The sequence below is a fragment of the Heterodontus francisci genome, chromosome 23, assembly GCF_036365525.1.
Source record: "Heterodontus francisci isolate sHetFra1 chromosome 23, sHetFra1.hap1, whole genome shotgun sequence".
In the NCBI taxonomy this organism is placed as follows: domain Eukaryota; kingdom Metazoa; phylum Chordata; class Chondrichthyes; order Heterodontiformes; family Heterodontidae; genus Heterodontus; species Heterodontus francisci.
In genome coordinates this window covers 67,284,090-67,310,504 of record NC_090393.1, presented here as the reverse complement: position 1 = coordinate 67,310,504, position 26,415 = coordinate 67,284,090, and the positions used below count along the sequence as shown (strand labels likewise).

At 45.7% G+C, this 26,415-nt stretch overlaps 1 protein-coding gene across 12 annotated transcripts in view; it reads left to right on the top strand.

Moving 5' to 3' along the window:
• Positions 1–26,415, top strand: part of specc1la (sperm antigen with calponin homology and coiled-coil domains 1-like a) — a 575,263-nt gene that overhangs the window by 497,218 nt on the left and 51,630 nt on the right. For 11 of the 12 annotated variants that reach the window (XR_010977306.1, XR_010977305.1, XM_068055453.1 and 8 more), the window contains one exon: positions 20,437–20,553. Coding sequence is in view for 9 of the 12 variants with exons in the window: in XM_068055453.1 (XP_067911554.1) it covers positions 20,437–20,553 (117 nt within the window). In the remaining 3 variants the exon portion in view is untranslated. Of the gene's footprint in view, positions 1–20,436; positions 20,554–26,415 lie in introns of those variants that run through there. The other variant, XM_068055459.1, reaches the window with a different exon arrangement.

Here is a 26,415-nt window from a genome sequence, read left to right as displayed (position 1 = left end):
TCTTTGAGGTGTAGGTACACCAACAGTGCTGCTTGGAAGGGAGTTCCAGGATTATGACCCAGTGACAGTCAAGGAACGGCAATATCGTTCCAGGATGGTGTGTGGCTTGGAGGGGAACTTGCAAGTTGTGGTGTTCCCATGCATCTGCTGCTCTTGTTCTTCTAGTTGGTAGAGGTCGTGGGTTTGGAAGGTGCTGTCGAAGGAACCTTGGTGAGTTGCTGCAGTGCATCTTGTAGATGGTACAGAGTACTGCCACAGTGCATCGATAGTTGAGGGAGTGAATGTTGAAGATTGCAGTTGGGATGCCAATCACGCGGGCTGCTTTGTCCTAGACAGTGTCGAGCTTCTTAAGTGTTGTTGGAGCTGCAGTCATCCAGGCTCGTGGCGGTTGTTCTGTCACACTCCTGACTTATGCCTTGTAGATGGTGGACAGGCACTGGGGAGTCAGGAAATGAGTTAATCACTGCAGAATTCCCAGCCTCTGACCTGCTGTTGTAGCCACAGCATTTTATGTGTTTCGTCCAGTTCAGTTTCTGGTCAATAGTGACCCCCATGATGATGTTAGTGTGGGATTCAGTGATGATAATGCCATTGGACGCCAAGGGGAGGATGGTTAGATTCTTTTGTTGCGATGGTTATTGCCTGGCACTCGTTTGGCACAAATGTTACTTGCCACTTATCAGCCCAAGCCTGGATGTTGTCCAGGTCTTGCTGCTTATGGATGTGGGCTGCTTCAGTATCTGAGGAGTTGTGAATGGTACTGAACATTGTGCAATCATCAGCGAACATCCCCATTTCTAACCTTATGATGGAGGGAAAGTGATTGATGATGCAGCTGAAGATGGTTGGGCCTAGGACACTGCTCTGAGGAACTCCTACAGTGATGTCCTGGGACTGAGATGATTGATCTCCAACAACCACAACTATCTTCCTTTGCGCTAGATATGATTCTAACTGGTGGAGAGCTTTCCCCCAATTCCCATTGACTCCAGTTTTGGTAGGGCTCCTTGATGCCATACTTGGTCAAATGCTGACTTGATGTCAAGGGCAGTCAGTCTCACCTCACCTCTGGAATCCAACTCTTTTGTCCATGTTGGACCAAGGCTGTAATGAGGTCAGGAGCTGAGTGGCCGTGGCAGAACCCAAACTGAGCATCAGTGAGCAGGTGTAAAAACAAAAAATGATGGAAATACTCAGCAGGTCTGGCAGCATCTGTGGAGAGAGAAGCAGCGCTAACTTTTCAGGTCAGTGACCTTTCTTCAGGTTCTGACAGATGCTGACAGGTTTTGTCAATGTTAAGTTTGTTTTTCCCCAAAAGAGGCTACCACAGATCTGAGTAACCCGTCCCAGGGCGTTGTCATGGTGTTACAAATGACCAATGCGCTACAAACTCATGGCTGAAAGCCATTCAAAAAGAGGCTTTTGAAGCTCAGGGAGTCAAAATAGGTTTTCCTCATCGTCCCTCGTGCGCTGATAACAGGCATGCAACCTATCTGCCGTACACTCCGACTCTCTGTGGGGGCCTGTTTAATGCTAACTAGGACATGCTACCTGGCAGCAGTATTTTCAGGGTCCCCCCCCCACCCCCTTCCATTCCCACCTTCCACGGGGCCATGAAAACTCAGCTGCTTGTGTGTGACACACGTGGCTCTGTGTCTCCGTCCAGCTGAGCATGGTCGTGTCTATCCTCCATCCTTCGAGGAGAACTACCCACAGCTGCGTCTGTCTCCCTTACCACCTCCGTAATGTGTTGCTCACCCTGTGCCACCTATTCTGTGATGAGTGCACTCTTACTGATAGAGGGGCGCTTGACTGGTGTGACAGTGCAATCTCGCTCGCATCTTAGTCCTCTTCAAACAATGCCAGCCCTGTTGCTCTGGCCTGCGTTGCCTCCTCCTCCACATCTGACCCTTTGGGGTACATAAGAGGGTGGTTATGCTAAATCGCAGAGGCAGGTAATAACAGGCAAGGATGAAGCAGGCCCTTATAACCACTGCTTTGATATGAAGGAAACTGGGGAGGAGGTAGCTCCATCCCTGTCACTTTAAGGTGTTCAGATCTTTTCACCCTGTCTTGAACAGACTCCATTCTCGCCATCGCCAACTCCTTTATGTGCTGCCGACCAGGCCAAGTCAAGGGCTGCCTCCTCCATTGTCATCGGTATGACCAGATTTGGCACTCCATCACCTGACCGAGTCCTTTCTCTAGCACTCTTTATTCCTTGAAAATAGAGGATGAGAGTTAAGACCAACATGCACTCCCTCACTACATTCAGCTGCACCAACACGTGATGACGCTGACCACAGTATTGCCTCCTGCACTGGTCAGCTTTGCCTGTGGCTCAATGATGCGCCTGGGCACACATGGATTGACTGTTCAGGAGGACTGTGTACCCTCGGGCTACTCAATTTGTGTGTATGCTTGTGATTGGAGACCTGTCATTTGGGAGCTGCGCTGCACTCATCTTGCCAGTCCACAGAAGGCCGTTGGTGTTTGCGACTGAATCTATGTCTTACTCGCTACGTTACATCCAATTGCTTCCACTGCCACTTCCAGTGAAGACTGTTTGGTTTGGCTGGCTATCCGTCTCCTGCTGCTCGGCGGAAATGGAATATCACGTCGTACCGATACCGCCTCCAGTACAGTCTCAAGAGAGGTATCGCTGAATTGGGAGGGCTGCCATGGCATGAGTGCCTGTCCTTCTGTGGGCTGATTCTCCTCCTCTGCCATCTTCTCCGTAAACCAGCAACTGCACTAATGGCTGTTGGTTCCTGTTTAAATCTTGCCAGCGTCACTTCTATCCTGTCTCCTCACTGCCTCCACCATACCTAATTGTAGAGCAGTAAAGCTAATGATCAACAACATACATATGAAAGCTGGCTCCAAGCCTAGAAGAGTATTGTCACCCAGTGGCGACATACAGATGAGAAACATCTAAGGATAGTCACTGGAAATGGAACTGTGTTCTGAGTCTTGGTTAAACTGTGTATATGCGAAATGTTGCAGATTTTATGCAGTTGATGAGATATTGCAGTCATGAATGTGAGTAGTGCAACTGATCTGAGGGGGTTGAGGCAAACTCACTGTCTTTTAGTTCCTTAGAGCTGTTTTGTTTGGGATTATTCCTAATGATTCGAAATGAATTGCTCTGATTTGTTGGTGAATATCACACATAGTTTGGGGATGCGAGAGATTGTCAATCTCACTCAGGCGTTGTCTGCCTTTGCCAGGGACTGATGTCTAGTATCTCCTGTGCAACAGTTGTCTCCTCTAACAACAGTGTTGAATGCTTATGCAAATGATTTTGGTTGCGAGTCAGAAGGAGATTCATTTCACAGGCAGAAAAGCCTTGTGTATTGAGTTAGGTGATTGACAGCCCATGAGCAGTGGGCGACTTCAGCGTCAATGAGAGCTGCAGTTAAACACATCAACTCTGAATGAACTTGCTTTCATGGTAACTTTGGCAGCAGCCTGGTTTCCTAACTTGAATTGAGGGGCTTCCATCGTTATTTAAGATTTGAATCAACTGAGACTATATTAAGAGCATATTCCCACCACATAGTGAAAACACTTTGACAAAGGCTTTCCTACTGCAAAACCCCTCTATTGAATTCTGAGCAGCTCTCAGTCAGCTGTTTACAGTACGTGCGATGTCTGTGAGTTGTGACACGTACAATGAGATCACTTCTAGGCAGAGAAAGGATCAACAATGTTAGAAAAGGGAGTTTTAGTTCAACAGGAAATGAACCAGTTCAAAAATGAGTTTGACCTTTACCACTGCAGTGCCTATTTGTTTACTTTGTATGATTCTATTAAAAAAGGTTTATGGCACAGAAGGAGGCCCCTTGGTCCATCGTGTCTGCGCCGGCTGAAAAACGAGCCACCCAGCTGAATCCCACTTTCCAGCATTTGGTCCGTAGCCTTGTGGGTTACGGCACTTCAGGTGCATATCCAGGCACCTTTTAAATGAGATGAGGTTTTCTGGCTCAGGCAGTGAGTTCCAGACACCTACCGTCTTCTGGGTGGAAAAAAACATCCTCATCTTCCCTTTAATCATTCTACCAATCACTTTAAATTTATGCCCCCTAGTAACTGACCTCTCTGCTAAGATACATTTTTTTTTAAATTCATTCACGGGATGTGGGCGTCGCTGGCCAGGCCAGCATTTATTGCCCATCCCTAATTGCCCTTGAGAAGGTTGTGGTGAGCTGCCCTTACCATCCACTCTATCCAGGCCCCTCACAATTTTGGACATCTCAAAAAAACTCCCCTCAGCCTCCTCTGTTCCAAGGAACAGTTTTGGTTCCCTTACTTGAGGAGGGATGTAGTTACATTGGAGGCAGTTCAGAGGAGGTTCACTAGATTGATTCCAGAGATGAGGGGTTTGTTTTATGAAGAGAGGTTGAACAGTTTAGGCCTTTACTCTCTAGAGTTTAGAAGAATGAGAGGAGATCTAATTGAGGTATATAAGATGATTAAGGGGATTGACAAAGTAGACGTAGAGAGGTTGTTTGCTCTCGTGGGCAACCTGGAACGAGAGATCATAGTTTTAGGATAAGGTGTAGCAGATTTAAAACAGATGAGGAGAAATTACTTCTCTCAAAGGGTCGTGAGTCTGTGGAATTCACTACCCCAGAGTGCGGTGGATGCTGGGACATTGAGTAAATTTAAGGAGGAGAAAGACAGATTTTTAATTAGTAATGGGTTGAGGGGTTATGGACAACAGGCAGGAAAGTGGAGTTGAGGCCAAGATGAGATCAGCCATGATCGTATTGAATGGCGGAGCAGGCTCGAGGGGCTGAATTGCCTACTCCTGCTCCTAGTTCTTTTGTTCTTATGTTCTTATGTAAAACAACCCCAGACTATCCAATCTTTCCTCATAGCTGCAATTTTCCATCCCTGGCAACATCCTCATAAATCTCCTCTGTACCCTCTCTAGTGCAATTACATCCTTTCTGTAATGAGGCGACCAGAACTGCACATAGTACTCAGGTTGTGGCCGAACCAATGTTTTATATAATTCCAGCATAACCTCCCTGTTCTTGTATTCTATGCCTCAGCTAATAAAGGAAAAGATTCCATAAGCTGCCTTAACCACCTTATCAACCTGGCCTGCTACCTTCAAGAATCTGAGGACATTCACTCCAAGGTCACTCGCTGCTCTACACCCCTCATTATCCTTCCATTTATTGTGTATTCCTTTGCCTTGTTTGACCTCCCCATATGTATCACCTCACAGTTCTCTGGGTTGAATTCCATTTGCCACTTTTCTGTTCACCTGACCAGTCCATTGATATCTTCCTGCAGTCTACAGCTATCCTACTCTCTATCAACCATGCGGCCAATTTTTGTGTCATCTGCAAACGTCTTGATCATGCCCCCTGCAATTACGTCCAAATTGTTAATATATGCCACAAAAAACAGGTGACCAAGTACTGAGCCCTGTGGAACTCCGCTGGAAACAGCCTTCCAGTCGCAAAAACACCTGTCAACAACTACCCTTTGTTTCCTGCCACTGAGCCAATTTTGTATCCAGTTTACCACGTTCTCCTGGATCCCATGAGCTTTTATTTTTTTAACCAGTCAGCCATGTGGGACCTTGTAAAAAGCCTTGCTAAAATCCATGTAGACCACATTAACTGCACTACCCTCATCAATCCTCCTTGTAACTTACTCAAAAAATTTAATCAAGTTGGTCAAACATGACCTTCCTTAACAAATCTATATTGACTATCCTTGATTAATCTGTGCCTTTCTAAGTGACAGTTTATCATGTCTCTCAGAATTGATTCCAATAATATTCCCACTACCGAGGTTAGACAGACTGGCCTGTAATTATTCAGTCTATCCCTCCTTCCCTTTTTAAATAAAGGTACAACATTAGCAGACCTCCAATCCTCCGGAACCACACCTGTATCCAGTAAGCATTGGAAAATGATGGTCAGACCTTCCGCTGTTTCCTCCCTGGCTTCTTTTGACAGCCTGGGGTACATTTCATCTGGCCCTGGTGATTTATTAACTTTCAAGGATGCTAATCCCCTTAGTACTTCCACTCACCCTATGTTTATCAGATCCAATACTTCACACTCCTCCTTAACTACAGTGTCTGCATCGTCCCCCTCTTTTGTGAAGACAGAGGCAAAGTATTCATGAAGAACCATACCCACATTTTCCACCTCTAGACATATGTTACATTTTTGGTCTTTTATGAGCCGTACTCTTTCCTTAGTTATCCTCTTGCTCTTAATGTATTGATAAAACATCTTTGGGTTCATCTGATTTTGCTTGCCAATGTTCTTTTCATGTCCTCTCTTTACTTTCCTAATTTCCTGTTTACTCTGAACCCCATGAATCTCCCCTTTGAATACCTCCAATTGCTCTAACACATATTTACCTTCAAGTAGCTGTTTCTAATCCACTTTTGCTAAATTGGCCTTACCCCAGTTTAGAACTTTAACTCCTGTTCTATCTCTGTCCTTTTCCATAATTATGTGAAAACTAACTGAATTATGATCACTACCACCAAAATGCTCTTTCACTGCCACTGCTTCCACCTGCCCAGCTTCATTACCTAAAACTAAATCCATAGAAACATAGAAAATAGGAGCAGGATTAGGCCATTCGGCCCTTCGAGTCTGTACTGCCATTCATTATGATCATGGCTGATCATCCAACTCAGCAACCTGTTCCCACTTTCGCTCCATACCCCCTTGATCCCTTTCGCCCCAAGAGCTATATCTAACTCCTTCTTGAAAACATACAATATTTTGGCCTCAACTGCTTTCTGTGGTAGCGAATTCCACAGGCTCACCACTGTCTGGGTGAAAAGATTTCTCCTCATCTCAGTCCTGAAAGGTTTACCCCGTATCCTTAGACCATGACCCCTGGTGCTGGACTCCGTCACCATCGGGAACATCCTTCCTGCATCTACCCTGTCAAGTCCTGTAAGACTTTTATAGGTTTCTATGAGATCCCCCCTCACTCTTCTGAACATAAGCGAATATAATCCTAACCGACTCAATCTCTCCTCATACGTCAGTCCCGCCATCCCAGGAATCAGTCTGGTAAACCTTCGCTGCACTCCCTCTATAGCAAGAACATCCTTCCTCAGATAAGGAGACCAAAACTGCACACAATATTCCAAGTGTGGCCTCACCAAGGCCCTGTATAAATGCAGCAAGACATCTCTGCTCCTGTACTCGAATCCTCTCGCTATGAAGGCCAACATACCATTTGCCTTTTTTACCACCTGTTGCACCTGCATGCTTACCTTCAGCGACTGGTGTACGAGAACACCCAGGTCTCACTGTATATTCCCCTCTCTCAGTTTATAGCCGTTCAGATAATCTGCCTTCCTGTTTTTGCTACGAAAGTGGATAACCTCACATTTACCTTCGTAGTTTCCTTTACTAAGATTCAGAACCCTAGTCTCAGAATCAACAACGTCACTCTCCATCTTGATGAAGAATTCTGTCATATTATGGTCGCTCATCCCCAAGGGGTCTCGCACCACTAGATTGTCAATTATTCATCTCTCTCTCTACACAATACCCAGTCTAGGATGGTCTGTTCTCTAGGTGGTTCCTCAACGTATTGGTCCAGAAAACCATCCCGTATACACTCCATGAATTCCTCCTCTCCGGTATTGTGACTAATTTGATTTGCCCAATCGATATGCAGATTAAAGTAACTCATAATTGCAGATGTTCCTTTATCGCATGCGTCTCTAATTTCCTGTTTAATGCCATTCCTAATATCACCACTACAGTTTGGGGGTCTATATATAACCCCCACTAATGATTTTGGCCCCTTAATGTTTCTTAGCTCTTCTTTTCTTTCTTTTCTTTTGGGCCTCCTTATCTCGAGAGACAATGGATACGCGCCTGGAGGTGGTCAGTGGTTTGTGAAGCAGCGCCTGGAGTGGCTATAAAGGCCAATTCTGGAGTGACAGGCTCTTCCACAGGTGCTGCAGAGAAATTTGTTTGTTGGGGCTGTTGCACAGTTGGCTCTCCCCTTGCGCCTCTGTCTTTTTTCCTGCCAACTACTAAGTCTCTTCGACTCGCCACAATTTAGCCCTGTCTTTATGGCTGCCCGCCAGCTCTGGCGAATGCTGGCAACTGACTCCCACGACTTGTGATCAATGTCACACGATTTCATGTCGCGTTTGCAGACGTCTTTATAACGGAGACATGGACGGCCGGTGGGTCTGATACCAGTGGCGAGCTCGCTGTACAATGTGTCTTTGGGGATCCTGCCATCTTCCATGCGGCTCACATGGCCAAGCCATCTCAAGCGCCGCTGACTCAGTAGTGTGTATAAGCTGGGGATGTTGGCCGCTTCAAGGACTTCTGTGTTGGAGATATAGTCCTGCCACCTGATGCCAAGTATTCTCCGAAGGCAGCGAAGATGGAATGAATTGAGACGTCGCTCTTGGCTGGCATACGTTGTCCAGGCCTCGCTGCCGTAGAGCAAGGTACTGAGGACACAGGCCTGATACACTCGGACTTTTGTGTTCCGTGTCAGTGCGCCATTTTCCCACACTCTCTTGGCCAGTCTGAACATAGCAGTGGAAGCCTTACCCATGCGCTTGTTGATTTCTGCATCTAGAGACAGGTTACTGGTGATAGTTGAGCCTAGGTAGGTGAACTCTTGAACCACTTCCAGAGCGTGGTCGCCAATATTGATGGATGGAGCATTTCTGACATCCTGCCCCATGATGTTCGTTTTCTTGAGGCTGATGGTTAGGCCAAATTCATTGCAGGCAGACGCAAACCTGTCGATGAGACTCTGCAGGCATTCTTCAGTGTGAGATGTTAAAGCAGCATCGTCAGCAAAGAGGAGTTCTCTGATGAGGACTTTCCGTACTTTGGACTTCGCTCTTAGACGGGCAAGGTTGAACAACCTGCCCCCTGATCTTGTGTGGAGGAAAATTCCTTCTTCAGAGGATTTGAACGCATGTGAAAGCAGCAGGGAGAAGAAAATCCCAAAAAGTGTGGGTGCGAGAACACAGCCCTGTTTCACACCACTCAGGATAGGAAAGGGCTCTGATGAGGAGCCACCATGTTGAATTGTGCCTTTCATATTGTCATGGAATGAGGTGATGATACTTAGTAGCTTTGGTGGACATCCGATCTTTTCTAGTAGTCTGAAGAGACCACGTCTGCTGACGAGGTCAAAGGCTTTGGTGAGATCAATGAAAGCAATGTAGAGGGGCATCTGTTGTTCACGGCATTTCTCCTGTATCTGACGAAGGGAGAACAGCATGTCAATAGTCGATCTCTCTGCACGAAAGCCACACTGTACCCATACAGATTCCACATCGTCAGAACTGCACCCTCTCTTGTTGGACTTGCTACATCCAAAAATGTTCCCCTGAATGCACCTGAAGAATTCTGTTCCCTTCATACCTCTTACACTAAAACTATCCCAGTTAATATTGGGGTAGTTAAAATTAAGTTAAAACCGGTTGCAAGTGCCGTTCCTTGGCCACTGACAGCAAAATCCGTGGCACTGAATCCATCAAGTTTGGATGTTTGCGGTACTGCACTGGCGGCTGTTATCCAGAACCTGCCAAATGACTGCCTTGCACCTCATTGTAGGCATTTTGCATCCTACCGTTAGCAGCTGGATGGTCTTGCTGTTCCTGAAGTTTAGCTCCATTAAACAGTCCTTTGCCATTTTTTGAAAATTCCCCATTGCAGCAGGGAGGACTTGATTCCTGGGACATTGGGACAGGTTCTGAGGGAGGTGGGACTGTACAAGCCAGGCGGTTTGTACCTCAACAGGGCCAGGACCAGGACCAATATTCTTGCTGGGATGAATTCTTATGGAGGCATGTAGGATCCGATAATAGCTGAGAAGTGGGGATGGAGCAGAGACACTTTCGAGCAGTCGGAAAACCCGGAAGTACGGGTTTCCCTCTGGCCTTTCCAAATTTAGTAGTGTGTTTGGGGAGATCAGAGGCTGCAGCTGGGCAAAGCAGGAGGAGGGAGGGATTGGAGATGGTGGGAGGAATAGGGGGAGAGATTGTAACTGGATGGAAATATGGGGGGTTGGTGTTGGTGTAGCTTTCCTGCTACTTTCAGGATTTTATTTAATCCAACAAGGGTGACTTGTCCGTGACTACAACAAACCACTATGGGTACAGGTATATGTTGGTTATAGGTATAGCTGATTTTACATTCAGTGCAAAGAAGTAATACTTAACAAAGACAATAGTCACAGTCTGTTCCTCAGAACCTTGGCGGTAGCCCTCCGAGTGACTATGGTACGGTCTCTCTTTCTCTTGCTGTGTTCTCTTGACTATGGCACAGCCGGTTTTGGGGTGGCCATCAATGTAGTAGGACGAGCCATAGCCGTACATATTTTGGGCTTCTGGAATTGCGCAGGCTTTTACCGGGTTTAATTCCATCTCCAACATAGGTAACGGACACTGGTGTGGACTTCCCTCGTAAGCAAGCATAAGGGGCAAAAGAGTTGTTCATGTGGGGGTGATGTCCAAGTCTCGCTGCAGTAACTCAAGTGTCCATTTGCTGATCCATTAAGAAGACACTTTAGTATCACTTGGTTTTAATAGAAGATTAAGGGGCATGTGCAGTGAATTTAAAATCACTTCCTGTAGTGCAGTGATGTAAGTGAAGTGATTGACTGCCCTGAAGGTAGCTAGTAGATGACGTTTGCAGGCTGAATATGTATTCTCTGCTCCTGTCAAAATACAGGAGGCATATGCGATGGGGCGCAACGTGCGATTTATCTGCTGTTCCTAACTTAAAACTGCTGTCAAGCTGGAAGGGGTGGAAACAACTTCCAGGTGGAAAGGCCTGCTAAAATCTGGGGAGATAAGGGCAGTAGCTGCATTGTTGCCTGTTTTAAGGCATTCATTGATTCTCTGTGGCTATCACTCCATGCTGGCCAAATATCTTCCTCATCACCTTTCAGTAGTTCGTGCAGTGGCTTAGCCATATCTGCAAAGTTCGGGATCAAACTTCTTTGATAGTCTACCAACCCCAAAAAGGATCACAATGCTGTCTTTGATACAGGCAGTGGGAATCTCTGAATAACTTTTACATTATGCTGATCTGGACTGAGTCCCATGGAAGAGATTTTTACCCCCAAAAAGGTGACTTCGCTCTGCACCAACTGAACCTTTTTTAGGTTCACGTTCAATCCTGCTTTCTGTAACAGATCGAAAAGTTCATTTAAAAACAGCAAATGCTCTTCGACAGTTTCTGTGACAAGGAGGGGGTTGTCTGCATATTGGAGAAGAACCGATGGTTTTGAAAATGCCTTCACAGCTTGTGCCATATGTTGGTGGAATATTGACAGAGTTATGGCAGCCTAGTGGTAGACACGTAAAAGTATACCCCTCAAAGGCAAAAGCGAATTTATACTGATCCACCTGAGCAACTGGGATACTCCAAAAACCATTCGCTATGTCAAGAGTAGAGAAAACAGTAGCTTTGGGAGGGACAGATGTTAACAGACAAGGAGCCTGGCTAACAGTCGGGCTCTTGTGGGGTAGCTTTGTTTAATGCTCGATAGGCAATAGTAAGTCTCCATGAATCATCTGGCTTCCTAACAGGCCATATAGGAGAATCAGACCCTTTACGTGATACCCCCTGTTTTTCCAATGAGGTAATGACTGTTCACAAACACTGAATACTCCCCCTTGGAATAGGGTACTGCTTACAGGCGCGATGGGGCAGGCCATTAATTTGAACTTCCACCAGCCATCCTGCCACAATCATGTTTAGACTCAGCAAAAGCTGCTGCATGATCAGCGATTAAAGCATTAAAAGCAGGCAGCGAGTAAGCTGAATCTAATGGAAAGACACCTACCTGCTGGATCCACCAGTCCTCGCCTCCCTTTAGCTGCCAGGTTCATGGATGATTGCACAGTGTTCAGTACCATTCAGAACTCCTCATATACTGAAGCAGTCCACGCTTATATGAAAACCTGGGCAACATTCAGGCTTAGGCTGATAAGTGGCAAGTAACATTGGTGCCACACAAGGGCCAGATAATGACCATCTGCAACTGAGCATCTAACCATCTCTCCTTGATGTTCAGTGGCATTACTAAAGCTGAATCCTCACCATCAGCATTCTGGGGGTCTCCATTGACCAGAAACATAACTGAACCAGCCATGTAAACACTGTGGCTACAAGAGCAGGTCAGAGGCTGGGAATTCTGCAACAAGTAGCTCACCACCTGACTCCCCAAAACTTGTCCACCACAAGGTACAAGTCAGGAGTGAGATGGAATACTTTCCACTATCCTGGATGAGTGCAGCTTCAACACTCAAGAAGCTCGACACAATCCAGGACAAAGCAGCCCACTTGATCGGCACCCCATCCATCACCTTAAACACTCACTCCCTCCACCACCAGCACACATTGTTGTCACGGAACTATTTATTTTCTCCTCTGATTAAAACAGTGTGCCTTTAAGGCTCTGTTCAAAACAGTGTACCATTAAGACAGAGAGAGAAGTTTAAAATTTCTGAGAACAGTGTGCCACTTCTGCATCTGTTACCTAGGCAACAGCAGGAGAGTGAACAGGTCACATGGTATAATGTTTCAATTTAACTGTGTAAAAAACAGCTAAAACCAGTTTTGAGAGACACCAGCGAAGTGTGCTTGCGTGAAGGAAGAGAATTCTCTCAGAAATTCTACAATGAGCCACAGACTGTGCTAATTGCCTAAGGAGAAAAAAATCCCTTTTAGAAACATAGGAAAATAGGAGCAGGAGTGGGCCATTCGGCCCTTTGAGTCTGCACTGCCATTCAATACAATCATGGCTGATCATCCAAACTCAGTACCCTGTTCCTGCTTTCTCCCCGTATCCCTTGATTCCTTTAGCCCCAAGAACTATAGCTAACTCTTTCTTGAATATATTTAATGATTTGGTCTTAACTGCTTTCTGTGGTAGAGAATTCCACAGGTTCACCACTCTCTGGGTGAAGAAATCTCTCATCTTAGTCCTAAATGGCTTACCCTCTATCCTTAGACCCTGGTCCTAGACTCCCTCACCATCGGGAACATCCTTCCTGCATCTAGTCTGTCCAGTCCTATTACAATTTTATAGGTTTCTATCAGATCCCCTCTCATCCTTCTAAACTCTAGCGAATACAAGCCGAATTGACCCAATCTCTCTCCATATGTCAGTCCTGCCATCCCAGGAATCAGTCTGGTTAACCTTCGCTGCACTCCCTCCATAGCAAGAACATCCTTCCTCAGATAAGGAGACCAAAACTGCACACAATACTCCAGATGTGGTCTCACCAAGGCCTTGTATAATTTCAACAAGATATCCTTGCTCCTGTACTTGAATCCTCTCACTATGAAGGCCAACATACCATTTGCCTTCTTAACTGCCTGCTACACCCGCATGCTTGCTTTCAGCAACTGGTGAACGAGGACACCCAGGTCTCGTTGCACCTCCCCTTTCTCAGTCTATCGCCATTCAGATGATCTGCCTTTCTGTTTTTGCCACCAAAGTGAATAACCTCACATTTCTTGTGAGGTGGTGCAGTGGTTAGCACTGCAGCCTCACAGCTCCGTCGACCCGGGTTCGGTTCTGGGTACTGTCTGTGCGGAGTTTGCAAGTTCTCCCTGTGACCACGTGGGTTTGCTCCGGATGCTCCGGTTTCCTCCCACATGCCAAAGACTTGTGGGTTGATGGGTAAATTGGCCATTGTAAAAAATTGCCCCTAGTGTCGGTAGGTGGTAGGAGAGTTGAGGGAAGGTGGGGATGTGAGAGGGATAATGGGATTAATGTAGGATTAGTATAAATGGGTAGTTGATGGTCGGCGCGGACTAGGTGGGCCGAAGGGCCTGTTTCGGTGCTTTATTTCTATTATATACATTATACTGCATCTGCCATGTATTTGCCCACTCACTCAACCTGTCCAGATCACACTGGAGCTTCTCTGCATCCGCCTCACAGCTCCCACTCCCACCCAGCTTTGTGTTGTCTGCAAATTTGGATATATTACATTTAATTCCCTCATCTCTATTAATATATATTGTGAATAGCTGGGGTCCTAGCACTGATCCCTGCGGTACCCCACTAGTCACTGCCTGCCATTCGGAAAAAGACCCGTTTATTCCTACTCCTTGTTTCCTGTCTGCCAACCAGTTCTCTATCCATGTCAGTACCTTACCCCCAATCCCACGTGCTTTAGTTTTGCACGTTAATCTCTTATGTGGGACCTTATCGAAACCCTTCTGAAAGTCCAAATACATCACATCCACTGGGTCGCCTTTATCTATTCTACTGGATACATCCTCAGAAACTTCCAGTAGATTTGTCAAGCATGATTTCCCCTTCATAAATCCATGTTGACTTTGCCTGGTCCAGTCATTGTTTTCCAAGTGCTCTGCTGTTGCATCTTTTATAATGGACTCTAGCATTTTCCCCACTATTAATGTCAGACTAACCGGTCTATAATTCCCTGTTTTCTCTCTACCTCCTTTTTTAAGAAGAGAACCTTCATATTGCTGAAGGTAGCAAAATTCCTTTTTCTTTACTTCCAATCTAAGAGTCTTCGCTTCAAGATTGACTCTCTCTTGACTGATTGTGTTTTCTGGAATTCGCAGTAAAGTTTCCACTGAAATCTACCAACTTTAAAATCCAAACATAGACCTGTCAGTATACCCCGTGTTGAAAGAACTGTTTGATGCCTGCTGCAGCCAAAGTGCTTTGAATGCCTTTCAAGAAAAGACTGTTTCATCAAATCCGCGTGGAGACTTCACGCGGCATCTAATTATTTTTTACACTAGGATACCTCCCCCATTGGGAACGTAACCCACAAAGACTTATAACCTAGTTATTTACTTATTCTTAAGAAACAGCTAATTTTTAAAACAATTTTTTTTTAAGTGAACCATTGATTTTTGAGTGTATATATGTGAATGGGGGAGTTAGGTTAAAATAAGGAGTTATAAGGTCTTTAGACATAGGTTTATTTTAATACTGTTTAAGATTTAGTTTTAATAAATAGTTAATTTTTTGTCTAAAGATACCTGATTTGGTCTGTTTTATTCTGGGAATTACTAGAGTGTTTAATTTAGCTGTTTTCTGGTTAGGTGGGAAAACTGTAGTAATATGCTGTGACCTGTGGAGTGATGGGTCAGAATTGACAGTGCATTGCTCCCGCCTCGGTCGTAATAGTGTACTATAGTACTAGTACTACTAGATAGTACTATCTACAAGGTGCACTGTAGCAACTCGCCAAGCGTCCATCAGAGCACCTTCCAAAACCATGACCTCGCTCTGCTAGAAGAACAAGGACAGCAAATAAATTGGAACACCACCATCTGAAATTTCCCCTCCATGTCACCTGCCATCTTGACTTGAAACTACATTGCCTTTCCTTCACTGTCGCTGGATCAAAATCCTGGAACCCCCTTCCTCATAGCACTGTGGGTGTACCTACACCAGATGGACTGCAGTGGTTCAAGAAGGCAGCTCTTCACCTTCTCAAGGGCAATTAGGGATGGGCAGTAAATGCTGACCAGCGGCACCCACATCCCATGAACGAATAAAAATCAAGGTTATCCGCAGCCCAGGAAACCCAACAGACCAGGGTTAAATTTATAATGGTGAGAAATCTGAGGCATGCAGTCTCATTAAACTGTTTAAGTTTCCAGGCTGCCTCCTGGGACGAGGTTGGTTGCCTGACCACCCCCTAGCCATCTCCCCACCACTCCCCCCCACCCTCAGTCCTACCTCCGTTAAAACAGGAAGTGGGTGAGCTGGGATTGCCTTTTAGATTTTTAACACTTTAACATTATACCTGATCCAACTGCACTCATTTTGGAGATAAGAGACAGAAAGAAAAAGTTTTTTTTAAATGTTATTTTTTTTTAATCTCCAGGACTAATTTAAACCTGAAGGAATGAGACTCCACATGTTTAGAAGTAAATTTTCAGTGCCAGAAAGGTTGTTTGTCAATAACTAAGACTTAGCACGCTGTTAAAAATTCACTTACACCTGAATGCACCAGCCCTAACTGTTTTTGGCGTGTTTAGTGGGTAACTAGCGGATAAGTACCACAACTTAATGCCCTTCAAGTGTTTTAATGCCAAGTCTATCAGAAAGATACCAATGTATCGAAGCTTGTTGAGGAGCACGGCAAATGAGCATTGTCTGCCTTTCTGCATTTAACTGCACATATGCAGATTCTGGAAGCTGTTGTCCGATTTACTCAATAATAACAATGCGTATTGATCTCACATTATTATTGCAAAATCCAGGCCAATGTCTCAAATAGGCTAAAATAAAAGCAAAATACTGCAGATGCTGGAAGGGTCACTGACCTGAAACGTTAACTCTGCTTCTCTTTCCACGGATGCTGCCAGACCTGCTGAGTATTTCCAGCATTTCTTGTCTCAAATAGTCTGCTGGATATCTGTTCTTATATTTTTCATTTTAGAAAATTAATTATGGAATAAGTTTGGGTGGTCTTAGTTCAGTTCCCAATGACTGTGGACCACAGTACATCATGGCCACACACTAAATTGGCAGTCTCATTCTTAGAGGCTGCAAGATGGATGGGATGCAAAACAAAGGCTGTCACACTGCTAACAAGGGATGCTCTGCTGAAGTTGGAGCTGAGGTCAGTTACTGGAGTGGTGTAAAGGGACATACAAACAGAAATATTGATCGGGAGGAAAAGACCAGCTGGCCTATCAAGCTTGTACTGCACTTACAATGGCTGGAGTATCATGACTAGACACTACACCTCACTCCACCTCCACTGTGGCCATATAATCTCCTGGGAGAGGCAAAAAGCAGAGAAAAGTTCAGAGGAGCTTTGCTTTGTGTCAGTCTCGTTATGTCTGACCTGGAATTACTTAATACACTGAGTGTCCAAAGTGGAAAGTATTCATTTACCAATACTACTATTCCTCATTCTAATGAACACAACATTTGCACAGAAAGTAGAAAGAAATGAACTACACAAAACATTGAGTATAATAGAGGTGAGGTGAACCAGAGGATAAGGCACATTGCATCATCTAGTGGGTACTGCAGGGTAGTAGAATGCAGGCAGTGTAATACAAAAACAACTTGAGTTACAATGGGGTGGGGGACAGTGAGCTACTTAGGGTGTCTGAGGGATGAATGTTGGGAGCACGCAACAATGAGAACTTGAATATATATACTGCCTTTAATGTAGTAAAAGGTTCTACTGCACTCCACAGGAGCATAATGAGAGAAATAAAATTGACAGAGAGCCAATGAGGAGACATTAGGTGACATAAAACTCTGTTAAAGAGGTAGGTTTTAAGGAAAATCTTAAAGGAGAAGAGAGGCGTAGGGCGGGAATTTCAAAGCATAGGGTCTAGACAGCAGAAGGCCCGGGTGCCAGTGGTGTGGTGCAAGAAATTGGAGGGGTTGAGAGAGGTGATAGTGAGGTGGGTGTCATCAGTTTACATGTGGAACCTGACTACGTGTTTTTGGATGATGTCAGCAAGGGGCAGCATGTAGATCAGAAGTAGGAGGAGGCCAAAATTGAGTCCTGAGGGGACTCCAGAGGTAATTATATGGGAGCAGGAAGAGAAGCCATTACAGGAGATTTCTCTGACTATGACAGGATAGATATTAATGGAACCAGGTGATTGCAGTTCCACTCAGCTGCATGATATGTTAATATTATCGTAAACATCCACTCCCAACACCACTAATGAGCCATGGCTGATTACCATCAACAGATGCAGTGCAGCATCCCACCTAGGCATCTTTGACAGCACCTCCCAAACCCACGCCTCTACCACCTAGAAGGACAAGGGCTACAGTTGCACAGGAATACCTTCACCTCCAAGTCGCACATCATCCTGACTTGGACGTGTACTGCTGTTCCTTTATTGTCCCTGGATTGAAATCCTAGAACTCCCTACCTAACAGTATTGCGGGAGCACCTTCAGCACTTGGTCTGCAGTGGTTCAAGAAGGAACCTCATCACCATCTTCTCGAGGGGGCAACTAGAGATGGATAATAAATAACAGCCTTCATTACGATGTGCACATCTCAAGAATGATAATAAAAAGCCTTTACATCAAACATTAATCAACAGTGTTGAATAAAGGGTGTAAAGATAAGCCCAGCAACTACAGGCCAGTCAATTTAACTTTGTTGGTGGGAAATCTCCTAGAAACAATAATTAGGGACAAAATCAATAGTCACATGGACAAATGCAAGTTAATTAAGGAAAGCCAGCATTGATTTCTTAAAGGGAAATCATGTTTAACTGGCAGCATGGATACAGAATTGGCTGAGTGACAGGAAACAAAGAGTAGTGGTTAATGGATGTTTTTCGGGCTGGAGGAAGGTTTGTAGTGGAGTTCTCCAGGGATCAGTGTTGGAACCCTTGCTTTTCCTGATCTATATTAATGACCTAGACCTTGATGTATAGGGCACAATTTCAAAGTTTGCAGATGATGCGAAACTTGGAAGCATTGTGAACTGTGAGGAAGATAGTGTAGAACTTCAAAAGGACATAGACAAGCTGGTGGAATGGGCAGACAGGTGGCAAATGAAGTTGAATGCAGAGAAATGTGAAGTGATTCATTTTGGTAGGAAGAACATGGAGAAACAATATAAAATAAAGGGTACAATTCTAAAGGGGGTGCAGGAGCAGAGGGACCTGAGTGTATATGGGCGTAACGCAGCGAAGGTGGCAGGACAGGTTGAGAGCGCGGTTAATAAAGCAAACAGTATCCTGGGCTTTATTAATAAGGGCATAGAGTACAAGCGCAAGGAAGTTATGTTGAAATTGTATAAGACACTAGTTCGGCCTCAGCTGGAGTGTTGCGTCCAGTTCTGGGCACCGCACTTGAGGAAATATGTGAGGGCATTGGAGAGAGTACAGAAAAGATTCAGAGAATGGTTCCAGGGATGAGGAATTTCTGTTATGAAGATAGATTGGAGAAGTTAGGACTGTTTTCTTCAGAGAAGAGAAGGCTGAGAGGTGATTTGATAGAGGTATTCAAAATCATGAGGGGTCTGGACAGAGCAGATCGAGAGAAACTGTTCCCATTCATGAAAGGATCGAGAACGAGAGGGCAAAGATTTAAAGTATTCGGTAAGAGAAGCAAAAGTGACCACTTTTGCACGCAGCGAGTGATTAAGGTCTGGAATATGCTGCCTGAGAACATGGTGGAGGCAGGTTCAATTGAAGCATTCAAAAGGGAATCAGACAGTTATTTGAAAAGGAAGAATGTGCGAGGTTACGGGGAGAGGGCGGGGGAATGGAGGGAGTTGCTCTTTCAGAAAGCCGGTGCGGCCAAGATGAGCCGAATGGTCTCCGCTGCAACAATTCTATGATTCTGTGAATTTTTAGCTGCCAGCAGTATCAGTCTATAATGAGAGACAGTACAGTGACTATTACAGGACTTTACCCTGATTTAATAAGTTTTAAATGTCAAATGACACCATGTCACTGTACCTCAGCCACTTTTTATGTAGTATGGACTTAAACTGAGAGAAGATAACAAGTTCAATTTCAGTCTCCTTGTAAGTAAGGTAGCCAACCCTTCAGGATTCAAGATCAGTCTCTAGGACACTGCCAGGAGAAAAACCATAGGGGCATTGAAAATTATCTTTTTTTTAATGTCTGTGAACTCATTTATTAGTAATTTATTAGAAATAAAAATTGTGGAGATGGGGAAAAAAGACTGTTTCATTGGGTGTGGCAGTTAGAGGCGGAATACATGATGAAACCTCCAGGAATAAGGCCAACCAGAATTGGCAACCCTACCTAGAGGCCAGCTTGTTTGAGGCAGCTGTATTTTCTCTAACTGCATCTCGCAGAGAACCATTTGTTTTTAATGATTGGGTACACGCTAAAAATAAGCAAAAGTGTTTGAGATTTTAAGTTGCTGACAATAGACTTGCTGTATTATTAAATGAAGTTGAATGAATTTTAAAATAGAGAGACTTGTTCTTCAGTCTGGTTTGTGAGGTCGTGTATGTGCCTGTCTTCCTTGATACTAAAATACGGTGTACATTGTAGATAGAATGATGTCTTTGTACAGGGAGGGGGTGATTAGAGGGTCTGTATGTTTGTAACACTACCTTACTGATAGAGCTCAAAATAAATATGACCAACAAGTTAATTATGAGCTGCCTTTTCTTTCTGTACAATATACGAGTTTGATTTTTATCTGACTTGCCTTAACACGCACATGCGGAGACATTGAAAGGTGGAGCTGAACCGAGCAAGAGAGTTCTGCCCCAGAAAGGATGTGGGATCTTGTTGGATTAGTGTTTTAAATATGATCCATCTAAATGTAGTGTGTGCAAAATTCAAAGATATGGGCAAGCATGAGCGGGGCGGAATGCATTTCTCCTCTACATTTTAATGTTGCTCTAATGCAACATAAAGGTATTGAATTATTCAAAAAAAATTATTGTTTTTCCCCCTACCAGAATATTGACATCACAAATTTCAGCAGTAGTTGGAATGATGGTCTTGCGTTCTGTGCTGTGCTTCATACATATCTTCCAGCACATATCCCCTACCAGGAGCTGAACAGTCAGGACAAGGTAAAGCCACCATCTGCTGATATGTTGATTGAAATAATTATCTTTTTAATCCTGCGTGAACCGAATGCCTTCTACAGTTTTCAAACATGCATGTTTTACACTTTCTATTTTAGCAGTATTTTGGTACCCTCCTCTCTAGCCCCTGGCACAGTGTTGCAGTGGTTAGCACCGCAGCCTCACCGCTCCAGTGATCCGGGTTCAGTTCTGGGTACTGCCTGTGCGGAGTTTGCAAGTTCTCCCTGTGAACATGTGGGTTTGCTCCAGTTTCCTCCCACATGCCAAAGACTTGCAGATTGATAGGTAAATTGGCCATTGTAAATTGCCCCTAGTGTAGGTAGGTGGTATGAGAATTGAGGGAAGATGGGGACATGAGATGGAAATGGGATTAATGTAGGATTAGTATAAACGGGTGGTTGATGGTCAGCGTGGACTCATTGGGCCAAAGGGCCTGTTTTGGTGCTGTATCTCTCTATGACCTCCGTAATGTTAACAATCCTGTCAGGTAGCCTGGATCAGTCACTGTAAGGTGAATGTCCAGAGGGACAGGATAATTCATCCTATGCACCAAATGTTTGGCTCTTCCAGGTATCTCCCTATGATAAGGTGGCTGAGATTGAAGTGTGGCAAATAGTGGCCGTGAAGCTTTGCCCTCTATGTCTAAGGCACAGAGCACCTTTAAATTTCCAGTGTTGTGGTTGTATAATATAATCACAATTAAATTACTGAAAATTACCTCATTTGTAGTATTCTCAAGAAGGTCCATTGGTGCAGTGTACCCAAATATTGGGTGTTTTGAATTTATTTCCTTTTATTTCACTTATTCTCCCTTTTCCTCTTCCCTCTCCTCCCTTCCCCAACAGTACTGACACTATCCACTATCTGGGGTGTGATTCCATAGGCACAAGTGACTTTCATTGACCATTAATGTTGGCCAGCCAATTATCCATTTAGAGCAGAAGCTTATATTGTCATCTTCTGAAATCTGCACACAGGCCCTTTCCAATGGGAGTCACTAATTAATGATCGGGAGCAGGAGGTCTGGAAGCATTATACATTAAATAGCTATTGTTGTCACCTCAGTGGAAGTATCATTTACTCAGCAAGATCAGGGACTGAATATGGAATCTTGTCTGTATGGCTCAGATCCACAAGTACCCAACCGAGGTGCTGTGGAGAGGCCAAGCAGCAAAGGAACTACGTAAAAGTGGAAAGATAGTACTTATAGTTAATTTGTAACCTTCTCTCAGGAAAACAAACTCCTAGTGTACAAGCTTGTGAAAATACAGATGGACTTTGAACACTCAGTTATTCTGTAAATTATATTTTTGTTTAAATTAATGCAGTTACCATACCCTCCCCACCTCCCCCACTACCAAAGATGAGTTAAAATGACCAAAAGCAAAATACTGTGGACGCTGGAAAGTCTGAAATAAAAACAGAAAATGCTGGAAATACAACCTGTTGACAGTGGTTTTCAAAGAGGCTGGTGAACATGATATCATTGTAATCAGGATGGCACAGGAAATGAGAACACTCTAGTCCAGGGTTGTCCTCTTGTAAACAACTGTAAACTTTTCCTGGGCTGTTCCTCATCCTCACCATGAATGGAGATCAGAAATTTCTCATGATCTTCTTCTTTCAGAGTGTCCTTTTTAAAAACATCCCGCTGCCATTTCAGAGCTGACATTGGGAACAGGCGTTTCCCAACAGACTCTGAATTGACCCACGGATTCTGACTTTTTTTTAAAAAGCCCACTGGAAAACCCCATGTCTTTTGGGAAACGGCTGTTCCTGATGTTAGGAGCTGTCAGCTCTGAAACTGACAGTGCAATGTTTTTAAAAAGAAATGACCAACCATCTGCTGAGCATTCCACTCACTGTAACTGTGGGAGGGAGGGGGGAAGAGAGGGATGGCCAGAGAGAGAGAGGGAATAGGGGCAGAGAGCGGGTGAGAGGGAGGAGGGGCAGAGAGAGGGGAGGGGCAGAGAGTGGGCGAGAGAGGGGAGGGGCAGAGAGTGGGCGAGAGAGGGGAGGGGCAGAGAGTGGGCGAGAGAGGGGAGGGGCAGAGAGTGGGCGAGATGGGAGGGGCAGAGAGTGGGCGAGAGAGGGGAGGGGCAGAGAGTGGGCGAGAGGGGAGGGGCAGAGAGTGGGCGAGAGGGGGGAGGGGCAGAGAGCGGGCGAGAGGGAGGAGGGGCAGAGAGCGGGCGAGAGGGAGGAGGGGCAGAGAGCGGGCGAGAGGGAGGAGGGGCAGAGAGCGGGCGAGAGGGAGGAGGGGCAGAGAGCGGGCGAGAGGGAGGAGGGGCAGAGAGCGGGCGAGAGGGAGGAGGGGCAGAGAGCGGGCGAGAGGGAGGAGGGGCAGAGAGCGGGCGAGAGGGAGGAGGGGCAGAGCGCGGACGAGAGGGAGGAGGGGCAGAAAGCGGGCGAGAGGGAGGAGGGGCAGAGAGCGGGCGAGAGGGAGGAGGGGCAGAGAGCGGGCGAGAGGGAGGAGGGGCAGAGAGCAGGCGAGAGAGGGGAGGGGCAGAGAGCGGGCGAGAGAGGGGAGAGGCAGAGAGAGGGGAGGGGCAGAGAGCGGGCGAGAGAGGGGAGGGGCAGAGAGCGGGCGAGAGAGGGGAGGGGCAGAGAGCGGGCGAGAGAGGGGTGGGGCAGAGAGCGGGCGAGAGAGGGGTGGGGCAGAGAGCGGGCGAGAGGGGGGAGGGGCAGAGCGAGAGGGGGGAGGGGCAGAGCGAGAGGGGGGAGGGGCAGAGCGAGAGGGGGGGAGGGGCAGAGCGAGAGGGGGGGAGGGGCAGAGCGAGAGGGGGGGGAGGGCCAGAGCGAGAGGGGGGTGGGAGGGCCAGAGAGAGAGGGAGGGGAGGGGCAGAGAGAGAGAGGGGGTGGGGCAGAGAGGGAGGGGAGGGGCAGGGAGAGAGGGAGGGGAGGGGCAGGGGGAGGGGAGGGGCAGAGAGAGGGGGAGGGGAGGGGCAGAGAGAGAGGGAGGGGAGGGGCAGAGAGAGAGGGGGGAGGGGCAGAGAGGGGGGAGGGGCAGAGAGAGAGAGAGAGAGAGTGAGAGCAGAGGGGCAGAGAAAGAGACTGACAGTGAGGAGGAGAGAGTGTCAAAGGGTCATTTATTTACGGCATGGCAGGAGGCCATTCTCAGAAAGATAGTGACCTGCTGGAGGAAGGAATGGTTTCAATGCCTTGGGCATTGGCACCATTTCTACATAGGACTCAGGAGCCGGAGTAGGCCATTCGGTCCTTCAAGCCAGCTCCGCCATACGATAAGATCATGGCTGATCTAATTGTGCTTTTAACTCCACTTTCCTGTCTGCCCCCCCCCCCCCCCCATAACTCTTGGCTGCCTTGTCTATCAAAAATCTGTTTAACTCAGCCTTGAATAAATTCAATGGCCCTGCCTCCACTGCTTCCTGGGGAAAAGAGCTCCACAGACGAACAATCCTTTGAGAAAAATAGTTCTTCTCGTCTCCATCTGAAAAGAGAGACCTCTTCTTCTTAAACTTTGTCCCCTCGTTCTAGTTTCCGGGATCCACTCTTTCTAGTCCCCTCAGGATCTTATATGTTCCAATAAGATCACCTCTCATTTTTCTGGACTCCAGTGAGTGTCGGCCCAACCTGTTCAACCTTTCTTCATAAGATAAGCATTTCATTCCCAGAATAAGTCGAGTGAACCTTCTCTGAACTGCTTCTAAAGTAATTATATCCTTTTTTGAATAAGGAGACTTAAATAAGGTATGCAGTACTCCAGATGTGGTCTCACCAAGGTCCTTTACAACTGCAGTACAACTTCCCTACTATTATACTCGATTCCCCTGCAATAGACGGCAACATTCCATTTGCCTTCCTAATCACTTGCTGTACCTACATACCAACCATTTGTGATTCATGCACCAGGACTCCCAGATGCCTCTGTGGCACCAATTCTGCAATCGCTCTCTGTTTAAATAATATACAGATTTTCCTGTCAAAGTGAACAAGTTCACACTTTTTCCCACATTATATTCCATCTACCAAATTTTTGCCCATTCGCTTAACCTATCTTTTTTGTAGCCTCTTTACCTCATCTTGACAACATACTTTCCTTCCTATCTTGTCATCGGCAAATTTAGCTACCATACATGCAGTCCCTTCATCCAAGTCATTGATATAGATTGTAAATAGTTGAGGCCCCAGCATTGATCCCGATGGCACTCCACTAGTTACAGCTTGCTAACCCGAAAAATACCCATTTATCCCTACTCTGCTTCCTGTGAGCTATCCAGTCCTTTATCCATGCTAATATGTTACCCCCTACACCATGTGTTCTTATCTTATTTTGTAACCTTTTATGTGGCACCTTATCAAATGCCTTCTGGAAATCCAAGTACACCACATCTACAGGTTCCCCTTTATCCTTGTTACTTCCTCGAAGAACTCTAATAAATTAATTAATCAATTGTAAGGGGAATAGATGGGCATTTCTGTGGCCGCAAACGAGACTCCAGGATGGTATGTAGCCTCCCGGGTGCTAGGGTCAAGGATGTCTCAATCGGTTACAGGACATTCTGAAGGGGGAGAGTGAACAGCCAGTGGTCGTGGTACACATTGGTACAAATGACGTAGATAAAAACAAAAAGGATGAGGTCCTAAAAGCAGAATATAGGGAGTTGGGAAGTAAGTTGAAAAGTAGGACCTCAAAGGTGGTGATCTCAGGATTACTACCAGTGCCACGTGCTAGTCAGAGTAGAAATAGCAGGATATATCGGATATACGTGGCTGAAGAGATGGTGTGAGGGAGAGGGTTTTAGATTCCTGGGACATTGGGACCGGTTCTGGGGGAGGTGGGACCAGTACAACTGGATGGGTTACACCTGGGCAGGACCGGGAGTATTTGCTAGAGTGGTTGGGGAGAGTTTAAACTAAAAAGGCAGGGGGATGGAAACCTTTGCAAGGAGTCAGAGGAGGGGGGATCAAAGACAAGAACAAAAGACAGTAAGGGGAATAAGAATAGTGATAGGCAGAGAAATCAAGGGCCAGAATCAAACAGGGCCACAGTGAAAAATAGTGGGAAGGGGACAAGTGATGTTAAAAAGACAATCCTTAAGGCTTTGTGCCTTAACGCGCGGAGCATTCGCAATAAAGTGGATGAATTAATCGCGGAAATAGATGTAAACGGGTATGATATAATTGGGATTACAGAGACACGGCTGCAGGGTGACCAGGGATGGGAAATGAACATCCAGGGGTATTCAGTATTTAGGAAGGACAGACAAAAAGTAAAAGGCAGTGGAGTTGCATTGCTGGTTAAAGAGGAAATTAACGCAATAGTGAGGAAGGATATTAGCTCTGACGATGTGGAATCTGTATGGGTAGAGCTGAGAAACACTAAGGGGCAAAAAACATTGGGGGTTGTATATAGACCCCCAAACTGTAGTGGTGATGTTGGGAATGGCATTAAACAGGAGATTAGAGATGCATGCGATAAAGGAACATCTGTAATTATGGGTGATTTTAATCTGCATATAGATTGGGCAAATCAAATTAGTCACAATACCGTAGAGGAGGAATTCATGGAGTGTATACGCGATGGATTTCTGGACCAATACGTTGAGGAACCAACTAGAGAACCATCCTAGACTGGGTATTGTATAATGAGAGAGGAATAATTGACAGTCTAGTTGTGCGAGACCCCTTGGGGATGAGTGCCCATAATATGATAGAATTCTTCATCAAGATGGAGAGTGATGTAGTTGATTCTGAGACTAGGGTTCTGAATCTTAGTAAAGGAAACTACGAAGAAGCACGAGTTGGCTATGATGGATTGGGAAACGTTACTTAAAGGGATGACAGTGGATATGCAATGGCAAACATTCAAAGAGCACATGGATGAAC